General features: G+C 43.1%; 1 gene segment (V, D, J or C); it reads right to left on the bottom strand.

Moving 5' to 3' along the window:
* Positions 1-2679: 2679 nt before the first annotated feature.
* LOC118794498 lies at positions 2680-17854 on the bottom strand. The segment is given in 4 exon segments: positions 2680-3016; positions 3111-3219; positions 17468-17550; positions 17811-17854. Coding segments are annotated over 4 exon segments (573 nt in total).
* Between the last annotated feature and the right edge of the window lie 6100 nt (positions 17855-23954).

Genomic DNA, 23954 nt, shown 5'->3' with positions numbered 1-23954 from the left:
AGCGCAGTGATGAGAGTGCAGAGGGTCCCCAGCATGTTGTCAGTGTGTGGTGTGAACGGCCCTTACTGTCCAGCTGAGAGATGAGCAGGGTTGGAGTGTGAGGAGAGGAGAGGCTGCAGGACCCAGCTATAAGGGGCCGGACAGGGAGATGGAGGGGGAGGAGCCTCTGCACTCAGCCAATCACAGTTGGTCCCTACAGGCCTTTTTTTTAAAAATCAGACCAGTATGAACAAAGCTCATTTTCCCTTTCAGTCATGGAACTAGTCTCCCATCATATCTGTCTGATTCACTGCATTCCCCAAATTGCTGAAAGTGAAAACATTGTGTCCTTACTTCTACAGCTAATGTCAGTGCTGCCAGCGTCATCAATGCTGGTATTTCAATGCTGGCAAAGCTACGTACTGCTCGTGCATAATTTTAACTGATATCAGTCAGCAGAAGGGGTGTAACATAGTGATGTCACAGAGTGTAAAGTGACTTAGAGAGAAGGCAAGGAGACACAGGTGACACATGAAACAAATGAATGGCCAGGTGAATGTATACAGTATGAGTCTGGGTTGGGTGTTTAAATGAGTGGGGAAATGGTGCATTTGGACAGTGAACACCTGCAGTCACATCATCCCAGGGGTCCTCTCTAAACAGACTCTCTCATTGGATCATGGATACAGTGGCGATTGTGCATGAGGTTGCTTGGTGGTCTGTAGCTCCTAATATCCTGCTCTCTAGAAAGTGTTGTATGATGGCCTGATTGGCTGATTGTCCTGACTGTTCTTTGATGCTTACAGCTCTCTGCAGTTTTAATGGTGAAAGAATCTTCTGTTTAAGCACCATTGTGTTGCTGGCATGGCCGACAGATCCTGGTTCAGCTTGGGTGAGTTCACATCCTGCTCAAAGTATGAAGCTCTGAAGCAGCTTTAAAGCAGAAGTGAAGCACAGAGGTTTTTGTCATGGTGTGAATCACTGTGATACAAACTGATCTGCAGTTTTGTCTCGTGTGCTACAGTAATAAATTGCTGAGTCTGTCACCTCCACATTGCTAATAATTAACTGGCAGTCAAAATTAGTCTGACATTTGGAAGTGAAGCGACTGGAGGAGAAACCAGATCCATAGCCTGGAGAGCCCCAAGTTATGTGGTGACCCAATACATACTGAGGAACTCCCCCTGGAACCTGCTTGTACCACCGAGCAGTATTATCAACCGTCCCGAGGTTACAGTCCATAGTGGCCGTCCCTCCTTTACTCACTGTCAGAACAGGAGGCTTCTGTGTCACCACTGACACTCCACTGACACCTGGGGAAAAGTTATGTGAGAAAAACAAGTTAAATGGTTTAAATCAACTTTATCAAATGTTTGTTAAAATTATATCAACAAATAATTCATACATGAGAGCGCAGTGATGAGAGTGCAGAGGGTCCCCAGCATGTTGTCAGTGTGTGGTGTGAACGGCCCTTACTGTCCAGCTGAGAGATGAGCAGGGTTGGAGTGTGAGGAGAGGAGAGGCTGCAGGACCCAGCTATAAGGGGCCGGTCAGGGAGATGGAGGGGGAGGAGCCTGTGCACTCAGCCAATCAGAACTGATTCCTGCAGTATTAATGTAACCAAACTACAGAACATCGCTACACATCTGCATTAAGCACTGAATATTTGTCTCACAGAAACTGCTCATGTCACAAAGCTGCTTTCTTGATGAAAAACGAAGAATTTCTTTGACTCCCTTGTTATGGATTTAACATCAGCATGTTGTGTGGCATAGCTATAATAACTTCTAATGACAAATAAATTGGATAAATTATTAAAATAAATGTAGTGACACAACAACTGAATGGTAGTTTTCTGTTAAAAATCTACACTGTATTGTTTTACTGTAATGGCTGTCATGGTGGAGGTTCCAGAGAGTTAGTGCTTTTCACAGTTCAGGACTGTAGTTGTTACTGAACAACTTTGCTGTTGAGATGAAACAAATCACTGGACATAGAACATTTTCAAGATGGAAGGAAAACACCTCTGGTCCAAAGACAAGCCTGGCAAGAGATTCCTGGAGGAGAGTGGAAGAGGAACCAGGAATAAAGAGCAGAGCATAAACATGAAAGCTAGCGAACAAGATTATCCATCAGTTTGCAGCTGGTTTCAGAGACTGTTAGGTTGCTGGAGCGGGGGCTGCTGGTGGGAAATGTGCTCTGGCAGGCTTTGAGGAGGCCTGCCCCCTAGTGGCTGGAGCAGGAGTGTCATGGGTCTCCTGATCCAACGATGGCCTGGGATACTGATACAAGGGGGTGAATCAGGATTGGTAGCAGGCTGGGTACTGTCTGCAGCAGAGAGGGAAGGAAGGGCGGTGTAGAGAGAGAGAAAGAGGGAGCAGGGATTAGCAGTGGTCAAAATAGGAGGGCCAGGCCATGGGGCCCTATGACACTGTGTAGACTCAGCAGAAATAAACTACAGCAGCATGTAAAACAGGTGAGGAGGAAAGTTAGGAAACAGCGTTCTAGATGATGATGTCACAGTTGTTTATTGTTCATATGTCCATGTCATAACTTTCTGTTTATGAAATGACTTCCATGGTTGAGAGGCTCTGGTTCATCTTCAGTAAATGCACATCCTGCTCAAAGCATGAAGGTTTCTCTGGTCTAAACTCACTTTAAAGCAGAAGTGAAGCACAGAGGTTTTTGTCATGGTGTGAATCACTGTGATACCCACTCACTTACAGAGCTATCCCATGTGCTACAGTAATACACTGCTGAGTCTCCCACCTCCATATTAGAAATTATTAACTGACAGTCAGAATCAGTCTGACATTTTGATGTGAAATGACTGGTTGAGACACCAGCTCCATAGCCTGGAGAACGATCTCTCATTCTGTAGTTGTAATATAGAATAAACTGAGGAACTCCACCAAGAATCTGTTTATACCAGAGAGCAGAATAATTAATCACAGTCCCGAGGTTACAGTCCATAGTGGCCGTCCCTCCTTTACTCACTGTCAGAACAGGAGGCTTCTGTGTCACCACTGTCACTCCACTGACACCTGGGAAATAATTTACATGAGGGAGGGACATTTCATAAATCTGGAAAAATTAGTTCACTTATTATCTGCATTTAAAACAACTAATACAAGTGAAGTATTGGATTATCACCAACTAATAATAATGCCTTACATGAGAGCGCAGTGATGAGAGTGCAGAGGGTCCCCAGCATGTTGTCAGTGTGTGGTGTGAACGGCCCTTACTGTCCAGCTGAGAGATGAGCAGGGTTGGAGTGTGAGGAGAGGAGAGGCTGCAGGACCCAGCTATAAGGGGCCGGTCAGGGAGATGGAGGGGGAGGAGCCTCTGCACTCAGCCAATCACAACTGTTTCCTGTCATCTTTATGTAAAAATTCCATCACTACACATATGTTAATACAGAATTCCAACCTATCAGGCTTTAATAGGGATACACAAATAACAGATAACACATTCAGTAACCTAATGGTTTCTCCCAGTATGACCAGAACAACCTCATTGGCAGGAAAGATTCATGACACATCTGACCAGAGGTGCCTCTGGCAGAGGGACCAAACAGAGAAGTTTAAAGGGAGTGAATGGAGTGGAGACATTACAGACAATCAGAGACTGGACAACCTTACTGGTGTGGCAATCTGAGTAAAGGGCAGTGCACTGTGTTTGGGTGTTTCTAAAGGTGCTGAATGTATCGGGAATTTACAGTCAAATACATGAGCAAAGCTACGTACTGCTCGTGCATAATTTTGACTGATGTCAGTCAGAGAACAGTGAGTAAAATAGTGATGTCACAGAGTGTAAAGTGACAGGGAGAAAAGGCAAGGAGACACAGGTGACACATGAAACAAATGAACGGCCAGGTGAATGTATACAGTATGAGTCTGGGGTGGTTGTTTAAATGAGTGAGGAAATGGTGTATTTGGACAGTGAACACACCTGCAGTCACATCATCCCAGGGGTCCTCACATCACAGACTCTTTCATTGGATCATGGATACAGTGGCTATTGTGCATGAGGCTGCTTGGTGGTCTGTAGCTCCTAATATCCTGCTGTTTAGAAACTCGTATGATGGCCCGATTGGCTGGTTGTCCTGACTGTTCTTTGATGCTAACTGCTCTCTGCAGTTTTAATGATGAAAGAAGCTTCTGTTTAAGCACCATTGTGCTGCTCACATGGCCGACAGATCCTGGTTCAGCTTGGGTGAGTTCACATCCTGCTCAAAGTATGAAGCTCTGAAGCAGCTTTAAAGCAGAAGTGAAGCACAGAGGTTTTTGTCGTGGTGTGAATCACTGTGGTACATGCTCTTTAGCAGAACCATCCCATGTGTGGCAGTAATACACTGCTGAGTCTCCCACCTCCACATTGCTAATTATTAACTGATAGTCAGTGTTAGACTGGGCTCTGGAGGTAAAGCGGCTGGAGGAGAAACCAGCTCCGTAGGTGGGAGAGCTGTGAGTTCGGTAGAAATAAAGCACAAACTGAGGAGCTCCTCCTGGAACCTGCTTGTACCACCGAGCAGTATTATCAACTGTCCCGAGGTTACAGTCCATAGTGGCCGTCCCTCCTTTACTCACTGTCAGAACAGGAGGCTTCTGTGTCACCACTGACACTCCACTTACACCTGGGAAACAAGTTGACATGAGAAAAAGGCACTTAAATGGTGTAAAATTATGTCAATCAAACGTTTTGCAACAATAGTTATTTCTTACATGAGATAGCAGTGATGAGAGTGCAGAGGGTCCCCAGCATGTTGGCAGTGTGTGGTGTGAACGGCCCTTACTGTCCAGCTGAGAGATGAGCAGGGTTGGAGTGTGAGGAGAGGAGAGGCTGCAGGACCCAGCTATAAGGGGCCGGTCAGGGAGATGGAGAGGGAGGAGCCTCTGCATTCAGCCAATCACAATTGGTCCTTGCAGGGCCTTTTTTAAAAATCAGACCAGTATGAACAAAGCTCATTTCCCTTTTAGTCATGGAACTAGCCTCCCATCATATCTGTCTGATTCACTGCATTCCCCAAATTGCTGATAGTGAAAACATTGTGTCCTTACTTCTAGAGCTAATGTCAGTGCTGCCAGCGTCATCAATGCTGGTATTTCTCATTGTGATTAAAAATGCTATAAGAGGAATGGCTGAATGGGGATTGGCCCTTTAACAAGTTCACTGTTGTTTATTGGCAGTATTTGGGAACTGATCTCAGATCAGCAGCCAAGAGACACGTTTGTGGCATATAATGGTATATAACTCAATGGTATGTGGTACAATAAATTACAATATGATATATTTTGATATTTATTATTTATATTTAAATGTGATTATGATTATGATTAGAAGTCCAACTAAGAGATTCATGATACTAAGTTCCTTCAATAGCAGGAACCTCTAATATAGTTTAGAACTGAGTTCCAGAGCTGAGATTCAGAACAGATAAAAGCACCCCCCCCCCCACGTGCATAGGCCAAATTTAATTTCATAAATTTCACAAATTTCCAATCTTTTGTAATATGTGAAACTTGTTTGCACTTGAATCAGCAATGCCTTACACTGAAATTGTAAGACTGAAGTTTAAGCAAATTGTTTGGTTTTTGAGAGAAAATTTGCACTGATGAAAATGCTCATGTATTTGTGTTATCTTATTTACAATAATTACAGCATGGATTTTTACAGTTGTGGTTACATTTTGTTGCCTGTTGGGGTCAAAGGTGGTGTATAAAGTCTCAGCAAAAATTTTCATGATGATCTAAAAATGGTAAATACAGAATTTTGCCGCTTTGCATTGAAAACTGGTTGCAAGTTAAACTAAAGTGCGACTAGCATCTCATGACAATGTATGTTTTCAGATGTTTTATGCTGTTGTTATTGAACGGTAAAATGCCCTGGTTCTGACATGGCTGACAGATCCTTGTTCAGCTTGAGTAAATGCACAGCTTCTCTCAGCAGGCAGTTTCCTTCTGTCTAAAGCAGCTTTAAAGCAGAAGTGAAGCACAGAGGTTTTTGTCATGGTGTGAATCACTGTGATACAGCATGACTGCTATCCCATGTCTTACAGTAATACACTGCTGAGTCTCCCACCTCCACATTGCTAATTATCAAACGATAATCTGATTTTGACTGATGGTTTGATGTGAAGCGGGTGGAGGAGAAACCAGCTCCATAGGTGGGAGAGCTCCAAGAGTGGTAAAAAACCAGAACAAACTGAGGAGCTCCTCCTGGAACCTGCTTGTACCAGCGAGCAGCACTACCAGTCACTGTCCCGAGGTTACAGTCCATAGTGGCCGTCCCTCCTTTACTCACTGCCAGAACAGGAGGGTTCTGTGTCACCACTGTCACTCCACTGACACCTGGGAAACAAGTTGACATGAGAAAAAGGCACTTAAATGGTGTAAAATAATGTTGATCAAATGTTTTACAACAATAAGCATTTCTTACATGAGAGCGCAGTGATGAGAGTGCAGAGGGTCCCCAGCATGTTGTCAGTGTGTGGTGTGAACGGCCCTTACTGTCCAGCTGAGAGATGAGCAGGGTTGGAGTGTGAGGAGAGGAGAGGCTGCAGGACCCAGCTATAAGGGGCCAGTCAGGGAGATGGAGGGGGAGGAGCCCCTGCAAACAGCCAATCAAAGTTAATCCCTGTGGGTTATGTGTAAAAGCTGACACGAATAATGTCCAAGAAGTCTCCACGTCTACAGCAGAGAATTGTCTTGAAAATTCTTTTTTTAGAAAACACATAAAAGTTTTGCTTATATTTTGATGTATTTAAGTGTTTTTAATATTTCTTCTCTTCCCTGTGTATGAATAACAAGTCTGCTAACTATGTCCTGTTACTTCTTATTGTAGTCATGCTGGAAATATAGATATTACTGCTTATCCATCCTTTCCATTTTCTCTACATGTATTACCACCATTTTAATGCATTCTGTGATTCTCTGGCCCAGTATAGCCATCCTGTCCAACGTAACCTTGCTCTGGTACCAGAGCCAGGTGACCAAACTCATTGTTTTCTCTCTGTGATGTCTAAGCAGTGAGAAGATGGACAGTCATCAATGCACTGGGGGGCCTCCATCTCCTAATATGTAGCTCACTCTACCTGATGTACAGCAGCATCATGGGTATTGCTCAAAGCACAGGCAGATACATGTACTGCTGCCTAGGCTTTCTTAGGCTCTTTCACACTGATCTACCTGACTTTACCATAATTTTTGTGTTTTTGTAAGGACGACTTAAAATGTGGGGGGGGGGGGGGGGTTGTGGGTTAATTTCAGTACATTTTTACTCATCACTATTCAACATTAATATTTGATCAAGCAGGTGATATATATGTGAGATATATATATATATATGCTTCTTGGGATAATCAGACATCTTGAAATTCTATAAAATCATACACTGTGCAATCACCCCAAAAAAGGAAAAAAGGCAGATACCAAGTTCCAAACAAAGGAAGAGAAATAACAGGAAGGCTCCATGTGTTTCTTTCCTGCTTTGTAAGGAGGTACAGATGATGGCACTGTGGGTTCAGAAGAAGCAGAAGTTCACACATGATACGGAAATGCAGTATATGGAACACTGTTTTTCAGGACGACCAGTTTATGCCTAACTTTCCATTGATAAAGGTGTTTTGTCACCATAGTTCGATTCAATTAACAGACTTTATTTCAGTGCCAGCTGTCTTGCGTGCTGGTATTGTCTGCTGGCCTATCAGGTAATGCTCTATGAGAAGAGTAATTTGATGGCCTGATGCGCTGAGTGTGGAATTTCTGCAGTTTTAATGGTGAAAGACGCTTCTGTTTAAGCAGCATTGTGCTGCTGACATGGCTGGCAGATCCTGGTTCAGCTTGGGTGAGTTCACATCCTGCTCAAAGTATGAAGCTCTGAAGCAGATTTAAAGCAGAAGTGAAGCACAGAGGTTTTTGTCATGGTGTGAATCACTGTGATACGTACTCTTTTACAGAGGTGTCCCATGTGTTACAGTAATACACTGCTGAGTCTCCCACCTCCACATTGCTAATTACAAACTTATAGTCTGATTTACTCTGGTGAGTGGCTGTGAAGCGGGTGGAGGAGAATCCAGCTCCATAGTCTTTTGGAGCGCTCCAGTCATGACGGTAACGGAGCACAAACTGAGGAACTCCACCTGGAACCTGCTTATACCAGCGAGATGATTCATCAGTCACTGTCCCGAGGTTACAGTCCATAGTGGCCGTCCCTCCTTTGCTCACTGTCAGAACAGGAGGCTTCTGTGTCACCACTGTCACTCCACTGACACCTGGGAAATTAGTTCACATGACAGGCATATTTTATGAAAAAAGTTCATGACATATGTTGCATGTGAAATGAATAATACAAATAATGTATAGAAATAAAAACCATTAACAGTGATGTCTTACATGAGAGCGCAGTGATGAGAGTGCAGAGGGTCCCCAGCATGTTGTCAGTGTGTGGTGTGAACGGCCCTTACTGTCCAGCTGAGAGATGAGCAGGGTTGGAGTGTGAGGAGAGGAGAGGCTGCAGGACCCAGCTATAAGGGGCCGGTCAGGGAGATGGAGGGGGAGGAGCCTCTGCACTCAGCCAATCACAGCCGGCTAGGATTCTGTCCAGCTTTTCACCCATATGTTATGAAATAACTGTTGTATTTGTTTTTTAAGTATTTCCTAAGGTATTTTCCATCTTTACACACCCTACTGTGTTTTTTAGAGCATACATTTGCAATTTGGCTTTCACCTAAACAGTTTCACATTACAGGACATTACTCTAATGTTCTTTCTGGTGTATTTAATTGCAGTGTAAAGTTCAGAAAACTTCTGGTTGCCTATATTTTTCTCCGTTAGGTGTTATATTGGAAATTTGGTGTGACTATTTCATATTATTTATTACTCCAAAAATATGAGACCTACAGTACAGATAGTTTCATTTGGCACTGTGTTGAATTTTTACTTTAATTAAGTGTTTATCTTTGAGAAAACAGAGGAAAAATAGCGACTGTGTGAGACTGAGAAATTTTAATGTTCAGAATGATAAAGAGCAGCATCAATAAATATGATATTATACTCATACCATAGACAGTCATGAATGAAAGAATTCACCTCACATTATTTTGTGATACAAGATAATACATGTAGCTGGAAGGATGTTGTAGGCATTTTGTCCATGGCACCAATGATACAGTGCTCTGACTGACTGGTGAGAGGCTTGTGTTCTTTGGGAAATGGATAGAAAGGAGGTATCATCCTTCATCTTGCAAAAATTTAATATGATTTTGGAGGTCACTTACATTAATGAATAATGTGAGAAGTTAAATAATGTGATTTTTATTTACATTAATACCCCCAAATTATGGACAAATCATAGTGCTGTTAAATCATCTCTGGGTCCAAACAGGTTCATTGCTGATGTGCTACTCCTGAAAAGAAATGGATCTTTCACCAGTATGTGTCCATTACTGCTCTGTGAGGAGAGAGATATGATGGCACTGGGCTCAGTTTCAGAAAATGCAGAAGGTCACATCTAATTAGCAATCTAATCAAATACAGTTTATTACTGTGATTGCAGCAAAACACTGGATATTACTTAGTCAAACGATGATTTTCCGGGATATGAAAATTTAGAGATCTGTATTTGTTTCAGTGCATTTCACCTATATCATTTGCTTCCATTGATATTTTCTGTTACTTGCAGATTGCATTATTGTGTTCAGGGGTATTTTGGTACATATATTCAGCTTCAGCAGATGCAGAAGGTTATAACTAGCAATCTAATCAATTATTATTTATTACTGTGATTGCAGTAAAATACTGGATATTACTGAATCAAATAATAGTTTGCCAGGATATAAAAATTTAGAGGCCTGTATTTGTTACAGGAGATTTCATCTGTATCATGTGTTATATTGATTATTTCTGTTACTTGGAGACTGCATTCTTGTTTTCAGGGATATTATTGTATAAATATTATAATGCACATGATCATAATATGTTTGAGGGATGCTGGTTCAGCTTGACTAAATGCACAGCTTCTCTGAGCGTAAAGTTCTTTCCTCTCTGCAGCAGCTTTAAAGCAGAAGTGAAGCGCAGAGGTTTTTGTCATGGTGTGAATCACTGTGATACCTCCTGTTTTGCAGAGCTGTCCCATGTCTCACAGTAATACACTGCTGAGTCTCCCACCTCCACATTGCTGATTATTAATTTATAATCTGATTTGCTCTGGTGAGTGGATGTGAAGCGGCTGGAGGAGAAACCGGCTCCGTAGAAGGGGGAGCTGTCTCCATGGTAGAAAACCAAGACATATTGAGGAGCTCCTCCTGGAACCTGCTTGTACCACAAAGCAGTATTATCAGCTGTCCCAAGGTTACAGTCCATAGTGGCCGTCCCTCCTTTACTCACTGTCAGAACAGGAGGGTTCTGTGTCACCACTGTCACTCCACTGACACCTGGGAAACAAGTTGACATGAGAAAAAGGCACTTAAATGGTTTAAAATAATGTTGATCAAATGTTTTCTAACAATAAGTATTTCTTACATGAGAGCACAGTGATGAGAGTGCAGAGGGTCCCCAGCATGTTGGCAGTGTGTGGTGTGAACGGCCCTTACTGTCCAGCTGAGAGATGAGCAGGGTTGGAGTGTGAGGAGAGGAGAGGCTGCAGGACCCAGCTATAAGGGGCCGGTCAGGGAGATGGAGGGGGAGGAGCCTCTGCACTCAGCCAATCACAACTCCTCTCCTCACTGTTGGTTTTATGCAGAATCAGACCTGAAAAAAGTACATTCAGCATGTCCTGCTGTGTACGTTCTTTTCATATTCTCCTTTTAGGTAATACATTATTTTAAATATTTTAATGGCTTTCACTTACTATTTCTTCTCTTGCCTCCCTGTGGCTGAATAAGCATCAGGTAAGAATACAAAACTAAAGCTAAGAATACAAAAGCAATTGCTTACTTTGTCTATACCTTTTGAGGTGTTAGATGCTATCCATTCATTTCCAGAGTCTGTATGTTCATTACCAACATTTACATCAAACACCACCATACATCACCAGTGGTGGTGCTCCCTCTTGAACCCCACTGGGTTTATATGTCTGAGCCCAGGAATGGTAGAGGCTGCTGCTGCATGTGTTTGAAGTGCAGTCTCCTTACAGAGAAACACTCTTACTGTCAGTGCAGCCTGCTACTGGTCCATGGCAGTCAGGAGCAGAGTGATTCTGTGGCACAATACAGCCATCCTGCCCAAGCTAACATCCCTCTGACACATGAACCAGGTGACTGAACTCATTACTTTCCTCTCTCTGACTTCCAAGGAGAGAGAAGATTCAGAAACATCACTGCTCTGTGCTTTTAGACTGCTGTGTGCACATGTGCAATGAACACACACCCTGCGGTGCTCAGACCAGCTTAATTAACTAGCTGAACTACGTGTTTTTATCTCTTGTATGGAATGTGTAAATGCCTGGTCTGTAAATGACTCAAGAGGAAAGTAAGGAAAGTAAATACTACTGAGCAAATTATTTTGTCGTGCAATATATATATATTTTTTGTTTTCAGTTAGCAGAGGGGCACATAACTCTGTTGCTTTGACCATGCCAGCATCATATTGCTAATGACATGGCTGAGAGGTCATGGTTCGGCTTCAGTAAATGCATATTTTCTCACAGCATGAAGTTCTGCAGCAGCTCTGAAGCAGAAGTGAAGCACAGAGGTTTTTGTCATGGTGTGAATCGCTGTGGTACAGCTGCACTTGCTGAGCCGTCCCATGTTCCACAGTAATACACTGCTGAGTCTCCCGCCTCCACATTGCTAATTATTAACTGACAATCAGAATTAGTCTGACATTTGGAGGTAAAGTGACTGGAGGAGAAACCAGCTCCATAGTTGGGAGAGCTGTTACTGCGGTGGAAATACAGCACAAACTGAGGAACTCCACCTGGAACCTGCTTGTACCAGGAGGCAACATAACCAGTCACTGTCCCGAGGTTACAGTCCATAGTGGCCGTCCCTCCTTTACTCACTGTCAGAACAGGAGGCTTCTGTGTCACCACTGTCACTCCACTGACACCTGGGAAACAAGTTGACATGAGAAAAAGGCACTTAAATGGTTTAAAATAATGTTGATCAAATGTTTTACAACAATAGTTATGTCTTACATGAGAGCGCAGTGATGAGAGTGCAGAGGGTCCCCAGCATGTTGTCAGTGTGTGGTGTGAACGGCCCTTACTGTCCAGCTGAGAGATGAGCAGGGTTGGAGTGTGAGGAGAGGAGAGGCTGCAGGACCCAGCTATAAGGGGCCGGTCAGGGAGATGGAGGGGGAGGAGCCTCTGCTCTCAGCCAATCACAGCAAGCTACAGTTAACCGGTTAGAAAACTCCTCATTAGACCAACACTGGAACAATATGAATTTCCCCTGTGCATTGTCAATTGGCATAGAAGTATAACATTTTTATATTGAAAAGTATTTCAGACACTTACATTTTTTTCTGCTATATTATGTTCCTTTCTTTTATTCGATCAGAGGTATTAATTCATATAGCCAGAGGGGTGCTCTGGGATATTCATGTGGGATATTATTTATTTATTCTTCATATTTTTGGCAAACATATTTGACCAGTTTCATTTGAAGTGCTTTCATTTTACCTTTGATCCCTGCAATACAGCTGGAGGTTTGCTGAAACAGCCAAGCAATATTCACGTAACTTATTCCTTGTCAATATACGTTTCAAGAAAGGTGTAGATATTTGCATCTATAGCAATAATGATAGGGTACTGTGGTTGATTTCTGAGAGACTTGTGTTCATTGGATAATGTATGGATAACAGATCTCGATCATCTTACAAAACATTATTGTCAGTTGTGTCTTGCTAAAAATAATTAATCATTTAAACACTGGGTGATGTTAGATTTTAGTGACACCTTTTATGTTTACAGACAAATTTGACCATGCTGTTTAAGTGAACTCAAAATGCCATACGCACATTTTTTAACCCCCAAAAACCCCCAGATATGGGTGTCATATCAATGGTTATCATGTAATTGGTGGTGTGGTTGTGAAGGTGGAGAAGATTGGGGCTGGGAACAGGATTTCTAGTCATTGTCTGTATACAATGTGTTCATATGCATCACATTGACTGGAACTATACATACTAAAACTATGGAAAAACATTAAACAGTCAGATACAGATACAGAATGGTGGTTTTAGACCTGTGTAATTCATGAAAATGTTGATGCGATCAGTTAACCTTTTTCAATATATTTATGCTTGGTGAAGAGAATTTACTTTGTTGATGATGAGGTTCAGTGATCCTGGTTCAGCCTGAATAAATGCACAGCCTTTCCGAATGTGAAGTTCCCTTCTTTCTACTGCAGCTTTAAAGCAGAAGTGAAGCACAGAGGTTTTTGTCATGGTGTGAATCACTGTGGTACAGCTACTTCTACTGAGCTGTCCCATGTGCCACAGTAATACACTGCTGAGTCTCCCACCTCCACATTGCTAATTATTAACTGATAGTCAGTGTTAGACTGGGCTCTGGAGGTAAAGCGGCTGGAGGAGAAACCAGCTCCATAGGTGGGAGAGCTGTGAGAGTGGTAGAAAGCTAGCACAAACTGAGGAGCTCCTCCTGGAACCTGCTTATACCAGGGTACTCTATAGCTATCATCACGACCAATGTTACAGTCCAAGGTGGCCGTCTGCCCTTTAGTCAGAGTAAGAATTGCCGGTTTTTGTGTCAACAGCTTCTGGCCACTGACACCTGTAAATGAAAGGAATACAAAATACTGAAATAAGCATGATCTTGTCATGAATAATTCAGGTTTGATGACAAACACATGTAGTGTCAGAAAAAAGCACATATTTCTTACATGAGAGCGCCGTGATGAGAGTGCAGAGGGTCCCCAGCATGTTGTCAGTGTGTGGTGTGAACGGCCCTTACTGTCCAGCTGAGAGATGAGCAGGGTTGGAGTGTGAGGAGAGGAGAGGCTGCAGGACCCAGCTATAAGGGGCCGGTCAGGGAGATGGAGGGGGAGGAGCCTCTGCACTCAACCAATCACACCTTATGAGAATTCTATCCACCTCCACTCCAATACTCATAATTTTGGTAGTGTTAATTTTGCAGCCATTGAATGTTAAAGAGTGCATGAATTCATCTCCAATGAGCTCATGACTTCCAGAAGTGTGGAAGCTCTGTCTACATTTCCCATCCCCTCTGCTCTCTGTCCCACCTGTTTTAAAAAGTCATCATGTGAAAATGTGAAATCTAGCAATATTTTACTAGCAATATTTCATTTTCACATTTTCACTAAAATATTTGGAGCCAAGTTGTATTCTGAAGAGTTAGGTTTCCAGTCCGAGATGGAAGATGGGGATTCACTCTGCTGTCCTTCTCACTCCAGGTAGCTCTTTCCACCACAATGAGGCCAGAACTGAAAGACATGTGGCTTCATGGAGGAGGAACAGCCAGGGGTTCTGACCTGGCTGCTGCACAGGATTCAGTAATAAGCTGATGGTAATTACTGTTTTCTGCTTTGCCCAGGGAGTTTAATACCATCATTATGAATTAGTTGACAGCCATTACTTGGGAAGCAGTAGAGGGAGATAAACATCACTCTTCCTGCTTAGAAAGTGCTGGAAGCCCAATGACTAGATTTGTCTGGGACCCTGATTAAAATTGATCCCAGATCAGCATTGACAGAGTACCTTGTGATATGCTGAGGGCAAAATATAAAGAGATTGTCTGGGTAAATGTAGCTTACAGGAAATACTCTTGTTCATATCATGACTTTTCACAGAATAATTTTCTTAATGGGCTTTGTGAAAACAGATCACGGTATTGGGGTCCGTGTCATCAACAAGGAAACAGAATAATGTTTTCAGTCACCAAATTTAAAATTTAAGTTGCATAGAATGTATTACAGTATAAATGGATGGTATGTAAGTGCCTCAGGTGAAATTTTTATTGTAAGCAGACATGTAAATAATTCTGTTTTTATTTATGTATTTATTTATTTATTTTGTTAGACCATCAATATGGTAAGGACATGACTGAGAGATTCTGGTTCAGCTTCAGTGACCGCACATATTCTCAGAGCATGAAGCTCTCTCCTTTCTGAAGAAGCATTAAAGTAGAAGCGATACACAGAGGGTTTTTGTCATGGTTTGAATCACTGTGATATGTACTGTTTAGCAGAATCATCCCATGTCTCACAGTAATACATTGCTGAGTCTCCCACCTCCACATTGTTTATTATTAACTGGCAGTCAGATTTACTTTTACATTTGGAAGTGAAGTGAGTAGAGGAGAAGCCGTTTCCATATGCTGGTTTCTCATATTTGCCATGGTAACGCAATACAAATTGAGGAACTCCACCAGCAGGATGCTTGTACCAGGGAGTAGTAAGTTCAGTTTCTTGACCGAGGTTACAGTCCATAGTGGCCGTCCCTCCTTTACTCACTGTCAGAACAGGAGGCTTCTGTGTCACAACTGTCACTGCAGTGACACCTGGGAAATAAAAAAAAAAAATCACGTAAAAATATTTTGTTGTGCTTGGACAGACTCGCAGTTAATCCCCACAGTACTTGTTACATTCTTACATGAGAGCGCAGTGATGAGAGTGCAGAGGGTCCCCAGCATGTTGTCAGTGTGTGGTGTGAACGGCCCTTACTGTCCAGCTGAGAGATGAGCAGGGTTGGAGTGTGAGGAGAGGAGAGGCTGCAGGACCCAGCTATAAGGGGCCGGTCAGGGAGATGGAGGGGGAGGAGCCTCTGCACTCAACCAATCACAGCTTATGAGAATTCTATCCATCTCCATTCCAATAGTGAAAATAATAGGACTCCATTAATTGTAAAGATATTGCATATTAAATATAATGAATGAATTATTCTACAATGAGCTCATAACTTCCAGAGGTATGGAAATTCTGAGCCGCTCATCCTCTCTGCTCTCTGTCCCACCTGTTTTAAAAAGTCATCAGGGACGGATGGTAATTAGACACACCCACTCATAGTGGAGGCATGGAGTCAGGAACTCCAGGCTGGAGTAACTCTAGTAATCCCATTCACTCACAAGGAGAGAAGCACAAACACATCAGCATACATAAACATAACGTGCCAACTAAAGCAGATGATGCTGAAACGTCAGTGTGGAATCCACGGTCCCTCCAGGGACACTAAAGCCCCAGATGTCATGGTCACAGCATCCTGTGTCTTTGCTCCATCTTCCAGTGAACACACTCTGTGTGATTCTGCTCCCTCAGGTCATACAGAACTGGAGCCACACAGGAGAAACGGTGAAGGAGAGCTACAGTGTTACACCTGCTACTCCACCCCCACACCCACTCTCCACTGCTGCAGGATAACCTCCACACAACGTTCTCATAACGTTGCATTGATGTTGCAACAGTGGCATACGTTTATTTCATGCAATGACTAGCACTTTTCCTAGTGCCTGTAGCTCTGAAACCAGACAGCTGTGTCATTGTTTTCATGTCTAGCAATGTGAAAATATTACATTTACATTTACATTTATTTATTTAGCAGATGCTTTTATCCAAAGCGACTTACAAAGGTGCATACAGTAAGTACATTAATGATGCATCACTTTAATCAGAACCTTGTACCTCTGGTAGTGGCCGCTCTTCACAGCTGCTGTTGTGTCACCAGAGAACATTTGCATGAAATGACTTTGGCTGCAGTCATGCGATAACAGGCAGAATCATTGTTCTGTTATTTTGCTTGTAACGTTATGCTGAAGTTGCTAAAACGTTGCAGCAACATTGTGTGCAGTCTGGTTCTCCTCCTTCCCACACCTGCAGGTCTATAAGCATACAGGGGACTGTCCCTCCTAGTTCTGAAAGAGCTAAAATCACTCCCTCATTTGCATGTCGCTATAAATAAAGTGTATTAAAGCAGCAGGTGTGTTTCGGTGTCAGCAGTTGACTTGACTCTGTCGCCCTCTACAGGATCAGCAGGGCTTTCACAGTGGCTCCTGCAGCACAAAGTCAACTAAACAGCATCCCCTACAAGTAACAGAGAATACTCTGTCAATGTTTTGAGTTTTGAGTACATCCTGTGTCTTTACCATCAGACGGGACTCTCTGCATGTTACTCGCTTTCCTTCCCAGATGACAGCTTTATGAGTCAGACCTGATGAATTTATCATTCAGGTCTTTTTTTTTTTTTGTTACTTTAACAAACCAGCTGGGAATTAAATTTTACACCCTTTCCTGTGATATCAGCTGGAGGCTGTGAATTATTTTTTTACATGCTTTTGTCCATGAAAAAAAAAAAAAAGGGCACGAAAACATTCCTAATGATACTAGTTTACAAAGCTATTTTCTACGGACAGGATCATAAAGAGCTGATATGCTACTCTCAGTTGAGGTAACGAGACCAGTCTGTTCCTGTGTTTGCTCACTGGAGCTCCGCTCCTGCACACTATTTAGCAGCTCCATGGTGCAGGCAGGAGTCTGTGCGAGACAGGACCCTGAGACAGCAGTATCAGAGCTCACTGGACAGAACCGGATCAGACAGAAAGAAGAGGAGCTCGGTGGTCTGGACTGTGTCCACACGGCAGGATCGGACACCAGACGAACTGCGCCAGGACACGAAACAACCGGACCAACAACCAGAATGTGTTACAGCATACAGCAGAGTCAGTGACGAGCTCCCCACAACCACGCCATTGATTAAAAAAGAATCTGATCTGTGCCTGGCGCATTTTGAGGATACTATTAAGACAGTGACAAGACAGTATAAAGCTGTACCAAATTGGAGAGTGGTTATAAAGGAGGCAGTAAGACTGGACATGGTGGCGACTTGCAGAATTTTAGTCATGTCGGGCTGAGATCTTACCCTTTGGAGTGCGGATCCAGTGAACGTTTGGAGAGTGGTCTCATCATTGGAGAGTGGGCGGCAGTGTAGCATAGTGGTTAAGGAGCAGGACTCGTAACCGAAAGGTTGTTGGTTCAATCCCAGCTGGGTCACTGCTGCTGTACCCTTGGGCAAGGTACTTAACCCACAGTTGCCTCAGTAAATATCCAGCTGTATAAATGGATAACATTGTAAAGAACTGTAAACTATGTAAGTCGCTTTGGATAAAAGCGTCTGCCAAATGAATAAATGTAAATGTAAATCTCATCAGAATTAAAATGACTAGAGCTGGCAGGGGCCCAAAGGGGAAGGCTGACCTATGGCAATGTGCAGGAGAGCCAAGTTCCGAAAATTATCCAGGAGCAGCTGACCTTCAGACACAACATGGCGATGTGTGTCAACACTGAGAATTAATGAAGCTTATAAGAGCAAATTCATTCTGTGAAGACAGGGTTTTTCTTATTTTTTAAACAGGAAAGTTGTTCGTCATTTTAATACGGAAAGGAACATGGTACCATTTTTTTTTGCATTAATCTGTTTTTTACAAGTCAGAGGCCATTGTTCTGCAGGAAATGTGCTACAAATATTTATGAAGTTATTTTTCATGGTGCATTTGGAAGGCAGTGTTCATTGTTCACTTGTACCCCATTTGATCATAATTAATTCATAATTATGCATTAGTGCATTCATAATTACAGCCCAAAAATATGTTTTTTAAATTTAGACCATAACTTAATAAAAACCCATGAATGCCTACTACAGAACTGCTAGAACAATTGTGTGAACGTTGTCTTCCTGTTGTGTTTCGTGTTTGTCCTTATTCCTTTCCCAGTCACTCACAGGGTTCCCTGTAATTACCAATCATGAGTCCATACATCCTCATTTGCTCTTCCACTTAGTCTTATGATGCATGATACCAATTAACAACGAAACAACTTTGCCCTCATTACTTCACAAACTCAGTAAAGAGGCATTATTCCAAGCGAATGTTACCTAGTTTTTCCTCTTTTATTTGTAAGTGACTTGCCCCTCTTGCAAGTCTGGCAAGTCTAGCTAGTCTGGCCTGTGGCAATTTATGCCATTGTATGGGGTCTCACAGTGTTTCAACATGTTTTGACGTGTGATCCAGTACCACCAGCAGAGGGTGCTACTTGTTAACATAGGGATTCTGAGACAGAACAAAATCTTGGAAATAACTTTTAGTTTAATATATTTCTGGTGCTGGAGGTGAGTGTGACAAGTTGAGCAGGACAGTAAAAGACAGCAAAAACACATCACCTTCTCAAAACAGTGTAAAGTAACATTTTAGTCTGATAAGTGGACTGACTAAATATGAACACAGAGAAATTATCCTGTTGAAATAAATGAGACTCATTTACCTCAAGTCACTTTACACCTAAATGAATTCACATCTTGTTTGGGATCACTTGCGAGTAATGATGGTGTTTATTTGTTTTATTTTCATGGACATGTTTGCAAAGTTTTGGAACACTAGAAATCCTTATTATCTCTACGAGTATTCCTTTATTTGATTTTTATTTTCATCTGATCTTTATCTTTATTTTTGTCTGATTCACATTAATTGATCTCCGGTATTCATTGTAGTTTGTGCCTTTATTAAATGGCATTCAGATGTCAGCATTACATCACATTATTGTCATTTTTCTTATCCAGAGCGGCTTACACAGGTTACATTTTTATCCATTTATACAGCTGGATATTTACTGAGGCAGTTGTGAGTTGAGTACCTTGCCCGGGGGTACAGCAGCAGTGCTCCAGCGGGGAATCGAACCAGCAACCTTCTGGCTACAAGCCCTGCTCCTTACTGCACACCACACTGCTGAGCATTCTCTGGCAGCCTGCCTGAATTAATGGCAGATATAAATTACTCTGGCCCGCTGACAGGCCGCAGGCGGGAAAACATGAATGTGCATGTTGATCGAGAGCGTCCCTGTTCTCTGAGCTCCGCAGGCCTGTCCTCCCCCCATGGCGGTTACCGCACGCGCACAGGCACATACGCTACAAGGGCGCAGCGTTGTGAAGAGGGACAGGACAAGCAGACGGGCAGAGAGCAAACACCATCCCGCAGCCGCCACGGGAAACTTCCTCCGCTCTTTCGGCAGCTGTGAGGCACTGCTATCTTCATTGGTATTTTTGCTTTCTGTGTCCTTGCGGTGTCCAAGCTGTTGGCATGTCTTTCGCTTCATAGTGGGAGAAGAATAAGAATAAGAACAATAAGAAAAATAAATTAGTAAGACATGATCAAAGGGTCAGAGCCAAGTATACAAGCCAAGCAATAAAAATGTGTTGTCAGAGTGGATTTAAACAAAATGAGATTCCCTGGGGATATACTGTGGGGGCATTATTAGGGATTGCTCTGAATGTTTAGAAACAGAGGAAGCCAAGGGCAGGGTGACTGCAGAAAGTGTCGATGTTCAGTTTGCAAAGAGCAAGAATTTCCTAAAGATAGTACAGCTCCATGCAGAGCCCAAGAATGTTGCTTCATTTGTAAAAGCATGATGAATTCAGCTGGCAGCCAGTGAAGAGCTGGCCGAAGCAGTGTATAGAGGGATACGTCCTTTTGTTACCCAATGGTCTGTATGTGCTGTGTGTAAGAGCAGAAACAGACCCCCAGGGGGCACGTCTCAGGGCAGAGATTTTGTTTATGTTCACCCTTAAATGGGGTCTTTTGGGTGATTGCTTAAAAGGTGATATGAAGGTACAGCCTCCTTTTCTGATGATGGTGTGTTTGATGTTGTTTAGTGTAAAAAGGGCTTTAGGCAGGTGCTCAGAGTATTGCTTGTACAACTAGCCCTAAGTTTAAAACCACTCCCCTATTTTAAAATCACTACCCTAGTTCAAAACCACTCGCCTAGTTTAAAACCACTCCCCTAGTTCAAAACCACTCCCCTAGTTCAAAACCACTCCCCTAGTTTAAAACCACTCCCCTAGTTTAAAACCACTCCCCTAGTTCAAAACCACTCCCCGAGTTCAAAACCACTCCCCTAGTTCAAAACCACTCCCCTAGTTTAAAACGTGACCGAGGAGGAAGAGTGAGGTCTCTGAGGCTCAATGTATTGACATGTAGTTGTTCAAGTCTTGAGTCTTCCCAGCAAAACCTTGTGATTGGTTGAAATCAGGCGAGTCATTGCCAATGCATGATAGCTCCACCCACTTAGGGGTTTGCGGAGCGTGGCTGTGTTGTCACCAGCGGTGCCCCCTCTCTCCGCCATCTCCACCTGTCTGTTCACTTCCTCTCCCCTGGAGGATCGGCCCGTTTTCAGGAATGACAGCTCAGTTCTGGCCCCGCCCTCCCCCACCCACACTTCAGTGAATGAGATATTTGATCGGCTGGCGGGGAGAATCAGAGCAGGCACGACTCAGGTAAGACAGAGCCTTCTCACTGCTTCATAATGGTATATTTTCACCCGTGTCTTTCTTCCTGTAACGTGTGTTTTAAACTTGTTGGTGGAACTTTGATGAAATGCCTCTGTTTGTCTCTCCTCGTCTCAGAGTAGATACATTTACATTTATCTTAACTCATAGTTCATCTGGACATTGCACGGACATGTTTAAAAGGACACAGTTACACCATCACACTATTTCAAGCGTCATTAAACAGAGTGAGTTACCAAAGAGTGGCTCTCACTCACACTGGCTTTGCCTCTCCTTCAGTGGCACTCTAAATAAAGTAGTTATAGAAAGTTTCTGCAGTATTTTATCAGACATCTTACAGGTTTTATGGGGTACGATGCTGGACTCGACCTCCACTGTGAGGTTTCTGTTTTTGTTCGTATAGATCTATGCACATAGACTTATGCAGTGTCACCATTCTCACAGGGAATTCCTATGCCCACCTCAACATAGGCATCAAACAGGTGTTATGCTCTCAGTCCACAGGGGTATTATCCAAAACACACCTAACATCCCATATTGGGATTTTACATTGTATCACGTTTGATGAAAAGATGTTGTGTCCCGGTCTCTTCACTGTTAAAAATATGTGGTGGTGTGACCACGTTCTATTATGTGTGCATGCACATATTCCACATTCAAACATCCGTTAACTGTATGTGCTGTTACAATGTAGTCTTTGTGTAAATAGACTGTGAGGGTGACCTACATGTGGATGATGACCAAAAGCCAACCAATAACAAATGTCTGCTCTGACATTTTGTTTCTGTTGTTATTACTGCATTGCTTGTCTTGGTTTCTGGGTCTGTTTTACAAACCTAATATTTGGAGATAGTTAGGTAGGTCACATTTTGAGAACCATGCAGTGTTAATACAATCAACACAAAACACACTTTTAGCATATAAAAAATGACTATTTACTCACACATACTAAGTTCTTATTTTTGTTGGTCAGCAGAAACACCTGCAAAGACAGGTCTGCCATTAAAATAAATGACATTTTTTCAAAATGAAACCACAGTGTTTCATCAGTTTCGCTTCATCATAGCTGTAGTGGAGGTGTTCACCTCTGACAGGTGTTTGTGTGTTTCCTGTCTGTCCTGGTTCACAGAGATCCCCCCCCTCCACCCCCACCAGCCCCCCTCCCTGAAGGCTGTCATGGCTCCGTGTGCTCCCAGGAGGCTGACGCTGGGCTTCATGAGCGTGTGTGCGTTTGCATGTTTAAGTGTGTTTACCGCCTTATTCCTCAAGCCCTGGATCTTGACAAACATCCTCCAAACCCTTCAGAGCAGGTAAGCTGGAGTGTTTCACCTGGAAGGAGTCTCACCTACGGCGAGCAGCACTTGTTACTGTTGTTCCTGTGATAACACTGTGCTGGGGACCGCAGTCATTTCCGCGTGGAGTGAAAGTCTTATCGCTCCTGCATCAGCTGAAGGTGTTGCTAGACAGGTTCTGAAACTATTTCCTCTCCTGTTGCCACATTAGCATTGAAAAGGTTTCAACAAACGGGTTGCCAGGTGACACATGAATGCAGGATGTGTGTAGAGCAGTGCTCTGCGGGCTTACCTCTGCATCAGTTAAACAGCTCAACTGCCTGTTTCCCTCTGAGACTCTCAGAGGGAATTTCAGTAAACAAAAACCAGAAACAGTAGAATGAGGACAGCAGGCCAGTCAGACCACCTAGCACAGCGTGAAGCCTGGCCTTGCACAGTATTGTACAGTTCTGTACAATATGAAGTTCCTAAAACAAAGGATTTATACGTCAGAACGTTTCAAAAATACCTTCTGCCCCACAGTTAAATAATATTTTTTCATAATAGTGAGTAGTAATAATAATTGCAGGTACTGATGATGGCTGTGGAAGAGTTATAAATACTTCCTTTGATTGCTTGTTAGCTTTTGGCTATCCTCCCAATACGCATGCAAATTCCATAGCCAGCCTTTGTTAGGTAGTTAGCATGGGGGCCTGGTAGCTCGCTAGTTTGCGGTTGGGTTTTAACATCGTTGTGGATATTATTTGGATCCCCATCTTATAGTTCTCTGCACACAACGATACAGAATGCCACGGATAGTGAAGACTTTGAGAGCTCGGATGCCATTGATGATGGGCAAAGTCTCCAGGGACATTGAGTGTTGAGATTCGCATTCGCTTTTCTGCAGGTCCACCAAACCTCTAGACCCTGCCTACATTGGAGATGTGTATGCCAGGGAAGATGTCGCACCACAAGTGGTGAGGTTTGAAATACACTTTCCGCAGCGTTGTAACCTCTGTCAGTCTGTGGAGGATGTGGCCACACTGAAGGAGTCAATAGGGTGTATGCTGTACTGTGACATCTGGCACAACAGCTTTAAAAAAAACCCAACTGTGGGCCTCATAAGTTGCTCAGTGGTTAATGCTTTCTCCTTGAGTGCAAGCTGAGCTTTACGCTCCAGGTTCGATCCCAGCCGCGTCGTCAGCTGACAGTGCCTGCGACCCCGCTGCAGTGAGGTTTTCTCCATGACGCCAGGGACAGGCTAGGTGTGTCAGCAGGGGTTTCTCATCGCGTCGATCTCAGGTACTGTGGTGCGTAGCTCACTGTGGTGTGCTGGCTGACTTGTCCTGGGTGTTCAAGTGCATTGGAAAATTAGTGGTTGCCACATTGAGGTGAGTCTAATCCAGTTGCCGATTCTAAAACAGGGCAGAAAAAATGCAAAAAGAAAACAATTGTAAGA

This window comes from Megalops cyprinoides, chromosome 19, assembly GCF_013368585.1.
Source record: "Megalops cyprinoides isolate fMegCyp1 chromosome 19, fMegCyp1.pri, whole genome shotgun sequence".
In the NCBI taxonomy this organism is placed as follows: Eukaryota; Metazoa; Chordata; class Actinopteri; order Elopiformes; family Megalopidae; genus Megalops; species Megalops cyprinoides.
Note: the sequence above shows the minus strand (reverse complement) of the source record. Positions and strands in the feature narration are given on the sequence as shown.